We start from the raw sequence: 17,427 nt of genomic DNA on the forward strand, positions 1-17,427 counted from the left end.
GAACATTAATTAATTATGATGCTAGTCCTCTGTGTGCTGGATGTGGTGTCACTCTCTCACAAACACTTCAGTTGCTCCACTATCATCAACTCAATAATTTGAGATGCTTCTCGGCATGTGCATATGACGCTTTCTTTCAAAAGCTTCTTTGTGATGAAATTTTCTCAATGGCTTAATGCACATTCCCTTACACCACAAACTGTTAAAAGCCCAGTCACATCCCCAGTTCAAAAACCCCTCAGTAACATTCAAGCTGACTATATAGCAAGAGCCAGTCACAATGACAAGAAAATTTGTGACTTATATGTTGAGGCCAATCACACCACTCAAGAAGATACCACAGCCTAAGTGGGTTGATGTCTATCCTTGCTTCATCCTCCAGCTATAGCATGAAGAGTATGAGGATGTGGTGGGAGCACTAGGAAAAGAGCAGAGATGTGTGACTTGGAGGCTCCTTTCCAGCCGGCGTGGCTGTGGGAGAGAGCACAAACTTGGCAGGTGTTGGCAGCCTCTGAGACAGCACCACTGGCTGAATAACAGCAACCACTGAGATCAACAGTAGCACACTGCACTGTACTTGGGGTCCTATTTTATTCTGCGTACCAGACAAAAAAGAAAAATCTATAAGGGTCTCCCATGGTTCAGCTGAGATCTTCAGCTCTTGAAGAGTTTTCTCTGTGCCTTTGTCCTGCTGCAGCCAAACCTTTGTCTTAAAGCAAGGGTTACACAGACACAAATTCGCCAATCCACAACTACTGGTATTGCAACACCATCCTTGATACCTGGATGAATGGATTTTATTTCCAAAAATAAGAATACTTAGAGTTAACAAACAAACAAACAAACACCAAACCAAAACACACAAAAACCAAAACCAAATAAACAAATCAAAAGGAAAAAAAAAAAAAAAACATGCCTCTATTAGTGGTGACACACCAGGCATATAAGTTCAGACACCAGGTTTTCAGTTGACTTCCACAAAGGTGGGTGACTGTGCACACTACTGGGATGGGGAGCCCCCTTCCTTTGTTTCACACTCATACCTCATTAAAATCCTTCCTTTCCCCATCCACTGCTAGAGACCAATCTGCTCCCATTGTACAAAATAGTGAGAAAACTGTATATGAGAAACCTGGTTACAGATATTCAGGAAGCCCCTTGCCAAATCTTGCTCTATTTATCCGCAGTGCAATGTCTACGCTTTACAGATGTGGAATATAATTACTGGGGAATATTACCCATCTCAATTTTTAAAGCTGTTGTTTCAAGATGATGTCACATACAGACAATATTCCCTGGCTAAATTATATTCCAACAGCAGCAGGGAGGGAAGAAATTTAGGGCTATTTGCTACACAAGCCCAGGTCCCATTCCTTCATTTTGCAACAGAAATGACATAAAAGTAGGCTAGCTTGTGGTCAGATCCTTGTCTTATTTGCAGTTCTTTTTTACTCTTATTTTCATATATTATGGAATAGTCAGACCAGAAACATGCTGTTGTTATAGCCATGTACAATCTGTTCTTTCTGCTTTGTGAATATTTACTTTATAAGACTATTTGTCAGAGAGACAGAGGACAAATAGGAGAAGCCCATTTTATATTGCTAAAACTAAATTCAGACCTGATAGAGACACACAGCAGTGGTGCCACAGTTCTTCCACTTAGGTGTTACATCTTGCCTCCGAGTTTGATATTTTCTCCATAGAAAATAATAGCAAATTGCCTTTGATCCCAGGGTTAGAGAGCAGGGCTTGACTTCAAAACATCAGCTGAACAGCTCTCTGGTGTGTGGTGACATTTCTGACTCTCAAATCTTGCTTTAGAATGGTATGCTGTAAAAGATTTTGCTTTTTAAAGAGGTTGCTGACTTGTTTCATGCTTAATAAACTTCCTGTGCAATCACGATGTTCCTTTTGCTAAGGGAAGTAGCACATGGATGATATACACCCCCACAAGTTCCCAATGGGAAGTGTAGATGCTCCATTTGTAATGCAGGCATATTTACAACTACTTCCATCCTGTTTGACACTCACGAGGCTTCTCTGTATTCCAACAGGTTTTATGTGCTTCTACATTATTTAAATATCAGTGTGCTCCCGCATCATTTCTGGTGCCAGGTACTTGGGTACATTTCATGCTCTTACAGTTGCACCTTGCTTTTACACAATGACTTCATTGATGCCAGGATCTCTCATAGTCCCAGAACTTAGAGTCATCCATTTCCCAAATTCTACCTGCTGTGCTTTTACTTTGAGTATATCATTTTCTTCTTCTGGGATCAGATGATAGTTGGAGCAAGAGGGTATTTCTGGAGTTGAAGAAAACAATTACTCTTCGCTTTAACAAATACAAGAAATATGTAGATCTAAATAGAATAGGACTATAAATTCAAACTCACATTCACCATACTCTTTCCTTACCACTCTGAAGCTTTCTTCATCTTTAGATCAAAGCCTTGCCTTCCCTTCCCTTCTAGACAGTCTTTTAGCTCTCAATTCCAGGTGTTTTATTCCTCTTTCTCCAAATGGCTGGTGAATGATCCTGACCTTAGCAACACTTCCCACAGGCTGGAACCTTTCAAACTTTGGTAACAGACTCAAATAATTCTCCAGTTATTTAAGGTATATCAGCCAGTTATTAGCCCAAGAGAATTCCCACATAATGGAGAAACACAGATGTTCAACAGTTCCCCCTTATTAGGAGTGTGTCACTGCTCTTTTAGTCTTCCTCTGGTGGGCAGATGAGCCAAAGGGTCCAAGGGCTGCAATCTGATATAGAGCTGTATTCAGGACCCCTGATGAGAAACAGAATAAACTTTATATGGAGGCCACAAATTGATACCATTGATTGTTGCAAATTTCCCAGATGTTATGATTCAAATTTTCATGATACAAGGAAAAACAGAACTTTCCCTGCAGTCAGAGGAACTCAAGGCTTTCCAATTATAGTCGCACACTCAGTCTCATTAGCACAAAATTTAATTTGTCTTAATCAGACTGAGGTGGGTAGAGCGCGAAATTAACTTGACTTTTCTTTTGCATCATACAGTAAACTGACTTGGTGAAATCACTGTAGAAATCTGAGCTGTGAATGATAGATGAGATTAAAAATAAATAAATAACTAAATAAACAGTGTTGTGCAATCATACCGTACTAAAAGGGACAAAATATTCAACTCAGTTGTTTGGAGAAATGCTCTATTTCCCTAGTAAATCAAAGGGCACGTTTCCCTCAGCTGCAGCCGTATTTTACCACTGAAGCTGAGAACAGTTTGGACTCAAATGTTCCTCTTTAGCATCCCCTCTATTCTGAGAGCTATATATGCTCAGTCGATCTTGCCAACAATTTTTCAAATAGTTATTTTTTCCAGAAAATTGCAATTTAATGAAAGTAGAAACACATTAGTTTCAATGAAATTTCCATTCTCCGTTCAAGACTCTTGTTCAAAATCCAGAGGGAAAGAGAAGTATTTACTAGAGGCAAGCCAGAAGCCACGGGACATCCATCTGGGATATGGTTTTCAAGTGTCTGCTGCTGGTGAGAAAGAATAGGAACATATACCTGAAATCTTCTAAACCGCAGAGAAGTATGCTGATGACTGGCTCTTCTAGAAGCTTGCTTTCCCTTTAACTTATTCAAAAGGCTTCTGTTTCACCTCAATGAAGAACAAAGTCTTGACATTTTCTTTTCCTTTCGTTCTCTTTTTTTTTTCTTTCAAACCAGAATGCTATTTTCCAGCCAAGGCTAACATTAATTCCCTTTTCCCAACTCTTTGCCACCTTTTCTGTGTGGCTTAAATACATGTCTGGGAGATGGAAGCTGCCCTATACACTGGAACAACTGCCTCCACCTGAGCCATTTCCTTATAAACAACAGGAAAAATAAAACAATGCTTCTCAAACATTGGCCTCCCACTGTTTCAGTAAGATTTTAACACTTTTTCCTATCCCTTGTCATAAACAGAGTTCCATCTGGGAGCAAAGTGCAAATTTGAGAAGGGTACTAGCAAGAAAACTGCAGAAAAGTTTGGAAGATAAAAGAAGCAGCTTCAGAAGAGAGGGAAAAAGAGAAAGGCATCAATTTCCTTTAACGAGAGCATAGAAAACTGATAAACAGTGAGGTTCACTTCTGTGCAGGAAGACCTGGATGAGAAGGGGATGGGGGAAATTTCAGCTCATGCAAGAGAAACAGGAAAAGAGGTGTCTGCTTACAGCTGTGGTGACAGGTGCCCAAATGCCACCTACCTCCTGACAGCAGGACAACCCCGTTCCTATTTATATCCAGTGCCATACATAGGAGCAGAACATTCCCTGCATAAAATGGTCTTAATTAGCTTTTTTTCAGGGAAAGAGTAAATTTTATCACCAAGTGCGAAACACTGCTTACTGTTTACTATCTTTAAACTGTGAAATGTGCTGGAAAATAAAGACTTTAATTAAAGTTGTCTTTTCAATGCCTATTCCTTGCAGAAAAGTGACACCATTTCAAAACACAGCTTTTCTTGTATGCCTCTATTTACTTTCCCATTTTTCATGCAATATCTTCTATTTAACCAATTTCAGTAACATATTTAACATCCTTGCAGATGTAACTGCAACACATTTGAGAGCCTTGCAAAGCAGAATAAAATTGTATGGTATCTTCTGTGTCTGTAAAAAGGTGGGGAACACAAAATCAAACAGCCTAAAAGTTGTTTTCCCAGATTGTCAGAACTCCTGCCTTTATTATTTAAACAAACCAGGTAATGTTTGCACTGTGAAGTTCTGATCTGAATATACCAAAGCAAGACAGGAACAGGTTTTGCCGACTCTTCCTACTAAGACTAGAGGGTAAAAATTGCTGACTCGCTTTGTGGCAGTAATTGGGTAAACCCCCCGTACTTTAATTGTGGTTTTAACTGTCTTAGGAAAATGTATTTGCATATTCAAAGTATGATACTTGGCCTGTATGTATACAAATAGCTATTAAATAACAGCACTGTTCATATTTTTTTATTTGTCTTAAAGCATTTGGAAAGTATGTGTGATGAGAACAGCATTGCTACTCTCATCTATCTGCACTGCCTTGCAGCATAGTTTGAGCCCTGGGGTTTTTTTCAGGCTATGTACAGCAGAAGCAAGGCAGCATTTCCCAGTTCAGCTACAAAGTTGCAGGAAACAGTGTACTAGCAATAACTAGCTCTGGAGCAATGAATAACCAGCAACCAAGCTACTCCTGGGAAAGCTGCCTCACATTTTAAATCAAGAAGCAAATGATGACCCATTTTCAAAGTATAAAGTAATTCCTGTCAGAAAACTACCTTTCTTGAATGGTTTCTAACCAGGTGAAACCGGTGTACATGACTTCTGCAAAGTCACAATCCCACTTCAGGCTGTGAATCGTGCCTTCCATTGCACCTGAGCCGAGAGACACTTCTCTGCCTGGGGTAACATTGCACGTTGCCCTTGAACAGTCAGTGCCCGTGTTTAGTGGCCAGACGACGCTAGGAAGGACACCTGGAGTGGAGGCAGGCACTGAGGATTAATTTTTGAGAGCTTTTCAATCAAACGGTATAAGGGGGTGCAATATTTGGACCTTTCAATTACATCCAATAAGCCCTTGATCTATGAAGGTGGAGGCTGGCCATGGTGATGAGGACAGCCTGAAGGATCTTCGAGATTCATTCAGGTACAGAGGCTATAAATCAAACCTTCCCAGAGGTCAGCAAGAGGTCAGAGAATGGGAAGCAACAGCGAAACAGGAGAAGCCCCTCCTCATCCATGCCAGTGCCAAACTTGCTGCGGTGCCACGTGCTGCCTGGCCTGAAGGGATTCATTAGAATCATAGAATCATTTTGGTTGGAAAAGATCCTCAAGCTCATTGAGTCCAATCACAAACCTGACACTGTCACTAAACCATGTCCCTAAGAACCTCATCTACATGTCTTTTAAACACCTCCAGGGATGGTGACTCAACCACTTCCCTGGGCAGCCTGCTCCAATGCTTGACAACCATTTCCATGAAAAAAAAAGCTTCCTAATATCCAATCTAAACCTCCTCTGGCACAACTTGAGGCCATTTCCTCTCAGTCCATCACTTGTTACTTGGGAGAAGAGACCAACCCCCTCCATGCTACAACCTCATTTCAGGTGCTTGTAGAGAGCAATAAGATCTCCCCTCAGTCTCCTTTTCTCCAGGCTAGATAGCCCCAGTTCCCTCAGCTGTTCCTCATCAGACTTGCGCTCCAGACCCCTCACCAGCTTCGTTGCCCTTCTCTGAACTCGAATTCTGCCCTTGCATGCTGTCCTGGCCCCTGCACACGTCAGGCTGCCTCTCAGCAGGCACATGGTACAGTGAGCAGGCTGGGCAGAAAGGGCTGTCACCTGCCTGCAAGGGTTTCAGAGATTGAATAGGTATTTGCTTCACTGCTAATAACATTGCCTCAGCAAATACGTATTTCTTTGGAAGGAAGTACCCCACTGTATATTGAGAAAGCTGTCCTTCCCAAACCAATTTTTTTCTCCATTCTGCTGTCTTGATGATTCAGCATAAGCAGAACATTTTTTTCTTTGAAAACCTGTTACATAAAATCACGTTTATTTCAGTTAACCTTTTCAGCCAAAGAGCTAGCCTACTGCAGCTCATCAATAATGCCTCCATAAATCACCATCAAGCAGAGTGCAGGCAGAGATTAATTCTAAGTAATTTTGTGTATAAAATTTGCTCCAAAACTCATATATCTCTAGGCATTTATTTACGTATATGGAATACCCAGGTGTTGAAGTCCAGTGAAGTTTTCACTGACTGACTTTTAATAAAAATTGCCTAACGGCTGTAAATTACTTTAGCATCCTCAGCTTCCATTGAAAGGAAGCGGACGAGGAGTCAAGGCACATAGCACTCAATGAGTGCTACTAATAGTAATAAATAACAGGAGGCGAAATGGATAGGAACTTTCAGAGCTCCAGCAGACAAGAGAATTAGATCATTGTTTGAGTACATCAAAGTAACCAGCCTTTAGGAATGTTTTACTGCCCAGGTCCTTAGGATGCTACAAGTTTCTGCTTATGAAGGCTATATGATCTTGCTAATGTTAAGGACGGATTTTGTGATTTCTACTGTGTGACTCTTGCCTGCGACATTTGTGTAGCACCATAGAAACACTGGCTGGAAGACGTCAACAGAGGTCGGTGGGACAGAGCGTGAGAGGGGACAGAGCACGAGAGGGGACAGAAGGGAGCTCCCTGCCCTGCTCACATTGCAAGTCCTCACCCTGCTATCCATTTCTTTTATAGATGCAGCTGAAGTTCACCTTTTTCAAAGAATGGGGACGACTTCTTCAGCAATGTAACAATTGGCAGAAATCAGGGACCTTCATCTTTTCATTTCAGCTCTTCATAGTTTTTTATGAATTTGGCTCTTTGACAAGGAGAAGTCACAGAGGTGTTTTGCATTGAAGTAAACAGACAAGTGACCATGGTTTGGTTGAAAGTCCATGCTGTGGACATGGAAGTCCACGCTTCCTTTCTAAGGCAAATATGAAGGAGATGAAAGCAAAGAATCGGCGGTGACTCTGCTTACCATCTTCCATATCTGAGCCAGGACTGAAGCATAAGAATTATTTATTAATACGGGTCAGCAGTAAGTTAGCACTTTCCTTCAAGAGCAGAGAAAACTAGACAGACTCTGTGTCCCTCATATCTTTGAATCCCAGAGCTGCTTCAGAAATGGTGCAGCTCACACTTGGCGGCCAGCTTCAAATTCACACCCATTGCATTTCCTACTGCACCTTGCTGAGCCACTACAACCAGTGGCCTGCAACTGGGCTGACCCATCAGACGCACAGGCAACAGGATGCACATTTCCTTCAGAGATGATCTGTGCCATGCTGGCAGACACTCTTCCCTTCTTCCCTCTCGCCCTGTCTGTTCTGTGGAAACAAAAGGAATTCCTAGAAACGCCTTGTATACACATCAGTACCTGTCAACCAGGATGTGACAAGCGTTGTGAGCCCAGCCAAATGTACATATGCGTCTGAAACTAATAAACCACATCACCAATATGTCAGGGAGGATTTCATCAGGCTGCTTCTGAAGGGCAAAGAAACAGCTTGCTTTGGAGAGGAGGCAATTCTACCAATCACCTGCCATGAGACAATATGAGAAAAAGAAACCAGGCCACACTCTCTCCTAAGGGAGAGTTGCTAATTGAGCTCTGTTATATGCTCCAATCCTAAATCCATGCCTTCACCTGAACAGCTAAAACACCGCAATGCATCTGAGGTGAGCAGAAGCCAACAGCAGTGTCTTCAGCTTATTAAAAACCTGCTTGATGATTAGAAACAAAAGGCAGGTCAGCACTAATGAGAAACACAGCATGTGATGACTGTGAGTTCCTCTGGGTGCAGCAGGATGGGAATGCCCAGCCAGAGGAGCCTTATGTGGAGGGAGCCCTGCTGAAGGGCTTGGAGATTCATCACCTCCTGAGGTGCTGCAGCAGGCTCCTTCCTTCCCTGCCCCAAACAGGGACAGCACGCACCCCCAAGCTGCCTTAGGGTTTGCAGAAAGGGAGCAGTAACCCACGTAACGTGTCCCCTCCAGGGCTAAAGGCAGAAAACTATCTTGGGGATTCATGAGAAGTGGGAGATGTGTGATCTGTGGGTACCCAGGGCTTACTGGCATAACCTTACAAGCACCTCTTGTTCAAAACCAGAGTAGTTCTGAAACACAATTGCACTTACATGAGTGAAACTCAGCTTTGGTAAAGTTAATGGAAAAATTCCCTTTCACATCACTGGAGCCATATTAGCCAAGGAAATACGTTGAAAAGGTTGAATGAGTTTGTTCCAGGGCTTTAAGAATCTTTGCATACTGTACCCTTCCAGTTTAAATGATGACTACAAAGATCTGTTATAAAACTTTTTCCAGGAGAGGCGAAAGCTTTCTCTCTGTCACAGTTTTTTAATATACTGTGATTCCTGCTCCTAGTAAATTAGGTTATTTATCCCCTTTATTTATATGCACTGCTCTAACACTGTAACAAAACAAAGTGATAGATGCAGCTATACCAGTAGTCAAACTCAATAACAAAGCAACAGCAATTGTGTGTAACTTCACCCTATTGTTATCAATTTATATAAAAGACAAATTCTTCAAGCTGGGAACATGTGAAAGTAAATTCTTTACTATGCTGGACTTGCCAGCAATTACTTTGTCCTCTGATCTCAAACCTTTCCCCAGGCTGTGCTGACATCACGGGGGGCCTGATGGTGATCTCACAGACCTTACCCCAATTCACTTTCCTGCTTTCCAGGCAAGCAGTTCCTTATTACACCACTGAAACCAGAGGCAGAATCAGGCCAATGGTCAGAACTACAGCATGCAGAGGTCTTCATTTTGGAGTTCAGAGTCTAAGCCAAAAGCAGAATTTCAAAGGCAGAAGCAAACCTTATTGGATTTCAGACTAATTCCACCTGCCTTCTGCAGATAAATTTTACATTTAGATGTGTAGGGATGACTTGCACTGCAGTCAATCAAAATTGTGCTCAGCGTTATTTGTCACCAATCCAATTACCCATTCTGGAAGTCTTTTGCTGCAAGAGAGGGGTCTTTGGGCGAGAAGCTCTTCCAATACTGTTTAAACTATTCCAGATTTCATGTAGAATACCTTAATACTACCAGCTTCCCTGTAACAATCACTTAATTTATGCTATTCATTTACATTCTATTCCAAACTGAAACTCTGTTTCACTGGTATATTAAAAATGAGTCTACTAAAGAACAGCACATTTTAAAGTAGTAACAGATGGGAAAGTCTGTAGAGTTCTACAAATTTAGATCCCTACTTTAAAACCAATTAAATAAATTAAAAAATGAGCAACCAGTATCTACCTTTCACTTTATTTCTAAAAACACATGCTTATGGTTTATTGTATGAACCAGCACATCATTTTATCAAGAACTGTAGCAAGTCTGGGCAAAAAATTACTGGCAAAATAGCTGTCCCCTAATTTCATATTATGTTTATAAATTTAGATTTTTGAATGAATGATATATAAGACTATCCCTCAAGCAGCAGTGTGCCCATAGAACCAATCTGTGGATATATTTACATCACAGTCCCTTACAATAGCATTTTTTTGCCTTTATTTGACATATGTAAGAAAATCCATTTGCATCATGTCATATTGAAAACTGAGGATTTCTATATTTCTGAAGAAATTAACTCTAGGTTTGAAATTTGTTTTCATGATGTCCTAGACTGAGGGGAAAAAAAAAGTTATTTTTATTCATTAATGTATTTGCAATTCATGAAACTTAAATGGAATAAGTGCATTAACTTCTCTGGGATTTACAATCATTATTTGCTTTTGGCATGGAGTGTTACTTCAACAATCATATTTTTAAAACTGTTAACCCATTTTTGATTTTGTCTTTCACATCCTTGTCATTCTCCTATTTCCAAGATGTTACCTCTTAATTTAGAAAAGTGCATCTTTTCTACTTTAGTGCTAGGTGGTTTTTTTATGTTCGCACTTGCTTCGTAGCTTCAAAGGCATGCCTTTTGCAGGCATGTTGTTCCCAGCATCTTGCACCTTACAAATATATGAGCACAAAGAAGCTTCAGTCCCAGATGCATTTACACAGATACTTCGAGCATATTCAGCACAATAAAGGTTACCTATCATTGTACTGATTACTTGTAAGCGAAGACTTACTTAGGCTATTTGCAAACTAAACTACTATTCAGTCTGAACACAAGCAGTAAAATATGCTTTAAGATATTTTTAGTTCTTCAGCAAGCTGGGAAAGGATAGCAACGATTGCACCGCAAACATTTCTCTTTGTACCGCTGGATAGACCCTGGAAGAACTGTAGCGGCGATAAGCGTCGTTTGGGTCCAGTGGCGTGAGGGAGTATTTATCGTAGTTCCTTTAGCATCTATTTGATCTCTCTTTCCCTTTGTGCTCGTTGATCTAACAGCCCTGTATCGCATTGTTTTTCTACCCGCTTTACGAGCGAGTTAATGGGCTCCTTCTCAGGAGATCTTTAAGCTTAAAATATTTCCTTAATTAACGGAGGCTAATCTTAAAAAGCCAAAGCTGGCTTCGGCGTTTCCACGCCGCGTGGGTGCAAAAGTCCCACCACCCCGGCTCACGGGGGCGGGCTGAATAAAGGATCACGCCTTCGACTTTTCGGACCGGCCACACGGAGACCTCTCTTGCCCACCCGGCCCCGCTACCAGAGCTCGGCCGCCGCCGCGCTGCCTGAGCCCCGAGGCGCTTTCCGTGCTCGGCAGGCCGGGGTCGGCGAGGCGAGAAAGCTGCGAGCTCGGCCCCCTCCCGCTTTGAACTTCTCCAGCGCACACCCCTGAAGGTGCAGCACAGCCCTCCAGCTCCAGCCCGTCAACGCGGGGGAAGGCGCAGCTCGGCCCCCCCATCCCCGCGCATCCCCCTTGTCCCTGGCCAGCGCGGGGAAAGGTGCCCCGCTGCCCTCGGCCCCACGCTCTCCTCCCACGCTGAAAAGATGCAGCGACGCCCCCAGCCTCCTGCTCACGCCGGGGAAGGTGCGGCTCTATCCCCAGCTCCGGGGTGGCCCCCTCCCGCCGCAGCGCCCGCCCCTCCCGCCGGGGCCGCCCCGCCCGCCGATGCCCTTCCCGAACAATGAGCCGGGGCAGCGCGGCACGGCCTCGGGGCAACCCCGGTATGTCCGTCCCGCCGCAGCTCCGGTCTCGGCCCCAGGCAAGCAGTCCCCTCTGCCCAGCAGCCAGCGCAACCTCCAACCCCGCCGCCGTAGCGCCCGGCTCCACCCGCGAGGTAACGGGGGCGGGGGCACCCCCAATCCCGGGAGGGGCCGGGCGGCGGCGGGGGGTCGCTCGGCCCTGTGCGGCCAGCGACGGGAACGGCCCCGGCGGGCGGTGGCTCCCGAGGGGAGTGCGGCGGCTCCCGGGAGGGGGTGGGTGGGCAGCGCCTGGGGGGGTGGGGGGGCGGTGCCGTTTCGTTCCGTGCCGTTCCGTGCCGCGCCGCTGCGAGCCGCCCGCTGCCCGTGTCACCTCCCGGCGCCGGTGCCGCTGCGATCCGGCGGGAGCCGGGGTGCCGCCCGCCCCCGGCGGCTGCCAGAGCCCTGCGCTTTGTGCCGTGCGCCGGCCACCAGCATGCGGAGGCACCTCGTGGGAAGCGGCGAGGCGGAGCGCCCGCACCGCCCCGGCTACTGCACCTCGGGGGACATGCGCCCCACAGAGCCCTGAGCGCCCCGGCGGTACGTAAGGGCACCCCCGGGTGGAAAGCACTTCTTTTTTTTGGTGGGGGGGTGTGGCTGGGGGGGGCTGGGGGAGGGTTTCTACTGTGCAGCGCTCGCTTGGAGGAAAATCCTATACGTGAAGCCATACGGATTCTCAGTGGCATGGCTTAGTAGCTTCTTGGCTTAACAGTTTTCAGGCGGGGGGTGTGTGCAGGGTGTGTTTTTAGTAGGGTTCGCATGCTCAAAGAGCCTGAATAGTATGTGTTTAGAGAAGTAGTGCTTTCCAGGAATTTAAATGAGACCTTTTTTGGGGGTTGCTCTTCAAGGCTATTCTATTAGTTCTATATTTGCTTTTGCCGATTGCACTTATAAATAGTTAGCCAGTCGTATTAGCATGTAAAAATCGATATTCTCAAAGGAATAAAAAGGTCTCTACGAATCTAATTTTAATAAGCACAGTGGATCACTTTTGTGAACTGCTTTTTTTATTTTATCAGGAACATTATCGTCTCTAATACTCAGCTGCCATTTGTAGTTTATTCTGTCATGGTAATGTGTTTCAGTTGGCACTAGAAAAATTTTGCTTAGGTTACTCGTTCAAGTAATTTAGTTGATAACTGTTGGAGCAAGATTTAGTCATCTCATTTCTTCATGTGGAGAGAAATACTAAGTGATAGGCAGGAGGCAGCAGCAAACCTCAAGGTTAAGGTTTTTGCTTGTTTTTCAGTCTGATTTTCCTTTTTCAGTCTTGCAAACTTTCTGAACTTTAACCCTTTGCAATGAAACTTTCCAGGCGTGGTGTCTGCATCCAGGTAATTTTAATACATATATATACTTTTTTTGTTTGTTGGAAAACTCATGCAAAAGTAATTCAGCTGGTTTTGATAGCATGGGGTTTTTGGATAGGGGGAAAGAATCGCTACATTTTTTCCATTTAAAGATGAAGCCCTTGCAGTTTTGTTGTTCTTAATTTTTTTTTTTTTTTTTAACAGGGGTTTTTATTATTTTTTAGTTAAGAGGTGTTTTTCCTTCAGACATGCTTTCTGATTAAAATACTGCCTGACTGGAAATCCTGTGGTTGTTGCCTGCTGATTTTGTGTGTGTCTGGCTAAGACTGAAAGCTGTGCTATTGGGCAAAGCTGTTTGTTGCTGAATGAGGAGCTGTGATAGAGTCTGGAGGTGAGGTCCTGCCTGTGTATTCAAATCCAAGGATATTTGGCACTGATTCTGCAGCTGACAACAAAGGGGCGTCCTGGCAGACACCTCTGCTGAAGCAGGCAGGGTTCCACTTGCCATTTGCTGTGAAAGTGCTGGGTTTGAGATCTTTTAAGTGATGACTTTGAACTATTGTAGGCAAAAGTCTGCAGTGATGGAGGCTAGGACCTCCACAGCTCCTGATGTGGTAGTCAGAGAACTCTTTCTTCTACAGTTCATCTGGGCAGAGGACAGGATTTCCCAGCATTGTCCACACTGCACATTCAGAGGTGGAGGACGTATACAAATTTTAGAGGTTTGTTGCAAAGTTGCAAAACATAAATGTTTTGTGATGTATTTTCTTCTGAAGAAAGGAAAAGAAAGGCCAAACAATAGAGAAAGTGTTATAAAAACTTTATAAAAGTAGTTTAAAGGGACATTAGGATTGCTTATGTAAACATCCCAGTGGAAAGACGCTGTGGATGAAGTTCACCTTATCTCTGTCTGTCTTTGAAATCTGCAAAATTATTATCTGTTATATGCCCTCTTTGTCTAAACATAAGAATTGTGCATAAGCAAAATCTGGAGATACCATTTCCTGCTTTAAAATTAAGAAAGCAAAATAGATATTAATTGTAATCAGACAGAATTTGATTTTTTTTTCTATTTCAGATTAGTGAAATGAGATAAAACAACATCCGGTTGGTAGCACCCTAACGATTCCATTGTGAATTCATGCTGTGTATGGTAGTTACTGCATATACTAGTGCAGCATGCTGGATTTTAGATAAATTGCTGGAATGCTACTAGTCCATCAGAAATTATATGCAAATGCCTCTGCAGTGATTTTCAGACTGTTTTGGGAACTTCTCTGTATTTGCTAAGTGACTGGCTGGTGGTCTACAGAGAAGTACTTAGGCGTACGGTGTCGGCTCATTTTCTGTGTGTTTAGCTACTAATGGCATTAAAAGAAGCAAAAATATATTAAATAAATTTCTAATATTTATTATTTCAATAAGAAATTGCTGCAAATACTGTTAAAATCTCAGATGTATACAAATGCTGTGTGATTCGTATGAAGGCAAATCCAGGGAATAGGTTTAGTGGGAAATCTGTGGATCTGCAAAGGTCTGCTGGGGTGCTGTTGCTGCTACAAAAAAATTGGGCGACCCCATGACACCGTAACTTTGGAACAAAGGCGTGGGACTTGATTCAAAGAATGGAAATTCTGGCTTTACTGCTGCTTTCGTAGTGCAGAAATAATTTTTGTCAAGTAAGACTGTTGGCTTCCTCAGAGTAAAGGTTTACAACCCTTAAATAGCTCTTCCTGACACTAAGCAGTATCCCTTTCATGCGTTTGAAGTGTGTTAGAAAGGTTGGCTAGTAACGTTGGTACTGATGAATGAAAAAGAAAGAAATATGTAACATCAGATAGGTTTTTTTTATTATTTTCCTTGTTACTAGTTATTACCAAGTGTTAGACTGCCACACTTGAATATAATTAATATAGTAAGTGGTTTATTGGGCACCATCTGAACTTTTCTCTTGTTTAATGATAGAAGCTTAGTGCAGTGGTCTGTGTACAATATTTGGCCCAAATAATTGCTTTCAGACTTTTATCTGACCACAGTTATTTTTGGAGCAGCTGCATGCGTGGCTTTTTCCTGAACTTTGCACTTTTTAGGTTCTCATTTGCAGTTGTGCCACTATATTTTCAATTTGCATAACTGAAAGCAGTTGTTTAGTGATTTTGCTGGTATTAATGCAGAGCAATTGTTCTGCATGTCTTCATATGCCATATGTTTTGATCTTCTGTGTAACTTTGTCATTCATATGTAGGTAGCCACCAAACCGTGACACAAATGGGAAAGTTACAATTTTTTTTTGCCTGAAAGTTTAAAAAGCTTACTGAAGTTAAGTCAAGTGATATTATTTGTCTTGAAAATTATTTTAAGAGTGTAAAAGCAGGGGCATGGGATGAAATCTGTGCCACAAAGAATTTATAGTAAAATGTTCAGATACAATAACCCCTACTTCACGTGCTTAATCGTATATATTAGTTCTATAATAAGTGGAATTTATTAGAACTCATGGTGTCATATTTAGGGTACAAGATTCTATAAAAATCTGACTACATCTACCATATTACACCTGAGAATTATGTGAAAAACCCTGATATTTGTTATGGGTCTTACAAACATATTGTATTTTAGATCCAGTCTTGTCTATGGTGCAACCATAGAAAACTGCTTTTCTTTATCAGTAATGCTATGAGAAAAGCAACTTTGAAAAGAAATTCAGATTTATTTCTATTTAGTCTGCAAATTTTATGTAGACTAGAAACAGACCTTCAATAGTTGGCCTGGAGGGCAGAGCATGCCCAAATAATTGTGCTTATTGTATACATTTTTCAAAGATTGGCTACTTTCAGGAGGATAAACACTTGAAGAGTTAAATGACAGGGAGCTGTTGCCAGTGTTCTTGACTAGGGTCCTTGACCTTGGAAACTTGCTCCTGGCAAATGCTCTGACAGAGTTTGTTAGTCTACAGGACTTCAAAGCCCGCTCTGACACCAGTTGCTTTGGAGAGGCCAGATCTTCCAGGCTGCTGAAGGTGGCCAGAGGTTGGGTGGGAGCTGGGGAAGTGAGGCAGAGCTGGGCTCTGGGATATGGTGGCCTGGATTGCTGTGACATTTCACTGGAGACGTGTGTGTGTGTTTATTGCATTGTGCTTTCTGGAAGGTTGCACTTCAGAAATCTAAATGTAAATGAAAAGTAAATGTTATTCATTGCATAGCTCTGCAATTGTCATCGGAGTAGTATTCACCACAGGTTTTGTACAATCCACTGTTTATTGTATTAGATTGTATAAATACTATATGAGATTAGGGCATTTTATAGCTAGGGTTGTGAAGTGACTGCAAGTGCTCTCTGTGGACTGAAAATCATGTGAATCAAATGGCTGTTAACTGTGGAAAGAGTTTCTTCTTCCCTTGTAACATAAACCTGTCTGGGTGGAAGATAGGTGACCCATCAGATGCAGAGGACTTAGTGAGATGGGGTGGTTTGTTCTGCAACTTTGTGAATCCGTTATGTCATGGATGGAGCCAAAAGTTTGATGAGGGATGTTTCTAGGATCCTCAGTTTAAAGTAGCTCTGCTATACTAAGTTCTGTATTTCATTTTGGTAGTGGAATCTATCACCGTAAGGACTACTTTTGGTCTGGTCATTGTCATGTCTGTCCCTCAGCAAAGACTCTGATCCTGTCTCTATGAAATACCGTGTCTCTTCTGCCCATGATGTTCTTTTTAAGGAACAAGGACCTAAGTAAATACCGTCTGTGTATAAAAATGTAGTGATGTGCTCTACAGTCATTGTCCAAAATGCCCTCAGTCTTTGCATAACTGAGTAGTGCAGAGTTTGACATTCTTTTATAAGGCTGATTCCTAGGTAAGGAGATGCTAATTCAAAGTGCTGTTTCAAAACAATGCATTGCAAATCTGAAAAATGTTGTGGGTTTTTTATAATCCACCACAGAGAGCAGGACGTGTTTGACTGGTAACACGGTATCAGGCCATTCTCCCGTTTCACTGCGGTGGGAAATGGAGGTCAGTAACAAATGAAAGCTGTTACCATCTGATGGCTGTTTAGTCACCTGTGAAATGTGGTTTCTAATAGACAGGTTTCCACATCCCGGGAGCAGCCACTGCAATTAGATGAGCAGAGCCAGCCCCTTCGTGGAAAGACTCATTAGAGTCGCTAACAAGCACATCACGCCTCATCGTAGACCCAAACTGATCCAGCCAGCCAAGTGCTCCCAAACACAGCATAGGGACCTGCGATTGCTCATCCTGCTCTGTCTGCTGATGGTGAAAGAACACGTTTTATTATTGGAGTTGTTGGCCTGTGTCTCCTAGAAGGGCTTAATCTGTAAAAGCAGCAAAAAGTAGAGCATGCAGCAGCATCCATGAGGTCCTGGCTCCATCTGAAGTTGCCTGAAAAATGTTCAAAGGCT

General features: G+C 42.8%; 1 protein-coding gene across 4 annotated transcripts in view; it reads left to right on the top strand.

Annotated features, from left to right (window-relative positions):
• The window catches only part of ST6GAL2 (ST6 beta-galactoside alpha-2,6-sialyltransferase 2), a 182,191-nt gene that overhangs the window by 117,762 nt on the left and 47,002 nt on the right, over positions 1-17,427 (top strand). The window contains exons 1-2 of one of the 4 annotated variants that reach the window (XM_065829551.2): positions 12,219-12,237; positions 12,966-13,031. The exons of 1 other annotated variant lie outside the window; for it this stretch is intronic. In XM_065829551.2, coding sequence (XP_065685623.2) covers positions 12,999-13,031 — 33 coding nt within the window. In that variant the 5' untranslated portion in view covers positions 12,219-12,237; positions 12,966-12,998. Of the gene's footprint in view, positions 1-11,605; positions 11,796-12,140; positions 12,238-12,965; positions 13,032-17,427 lie in introns of those variants that run through there. 2 more of the 4 variants (XM_065829550.2, XM_065829553.2) reach the window with 2 other exon arrangements.

This window comes from Patagioenas fasciata, chromosome 1, assembly GCF_037038585.1.
Source record: "Patagioenas fasciata isolate bPatFas1 chromosome 1, bPatFas1.hap1, whole genome shotgun sequence".
In the NCBI taxonomy this organism is placed as follows: domain Eukaryota; kingdom Metazoa; phylum Chordata; class Aves; order Columbiformes; family Columbidae; genus Patagioenas; species Patagioenas fasciata.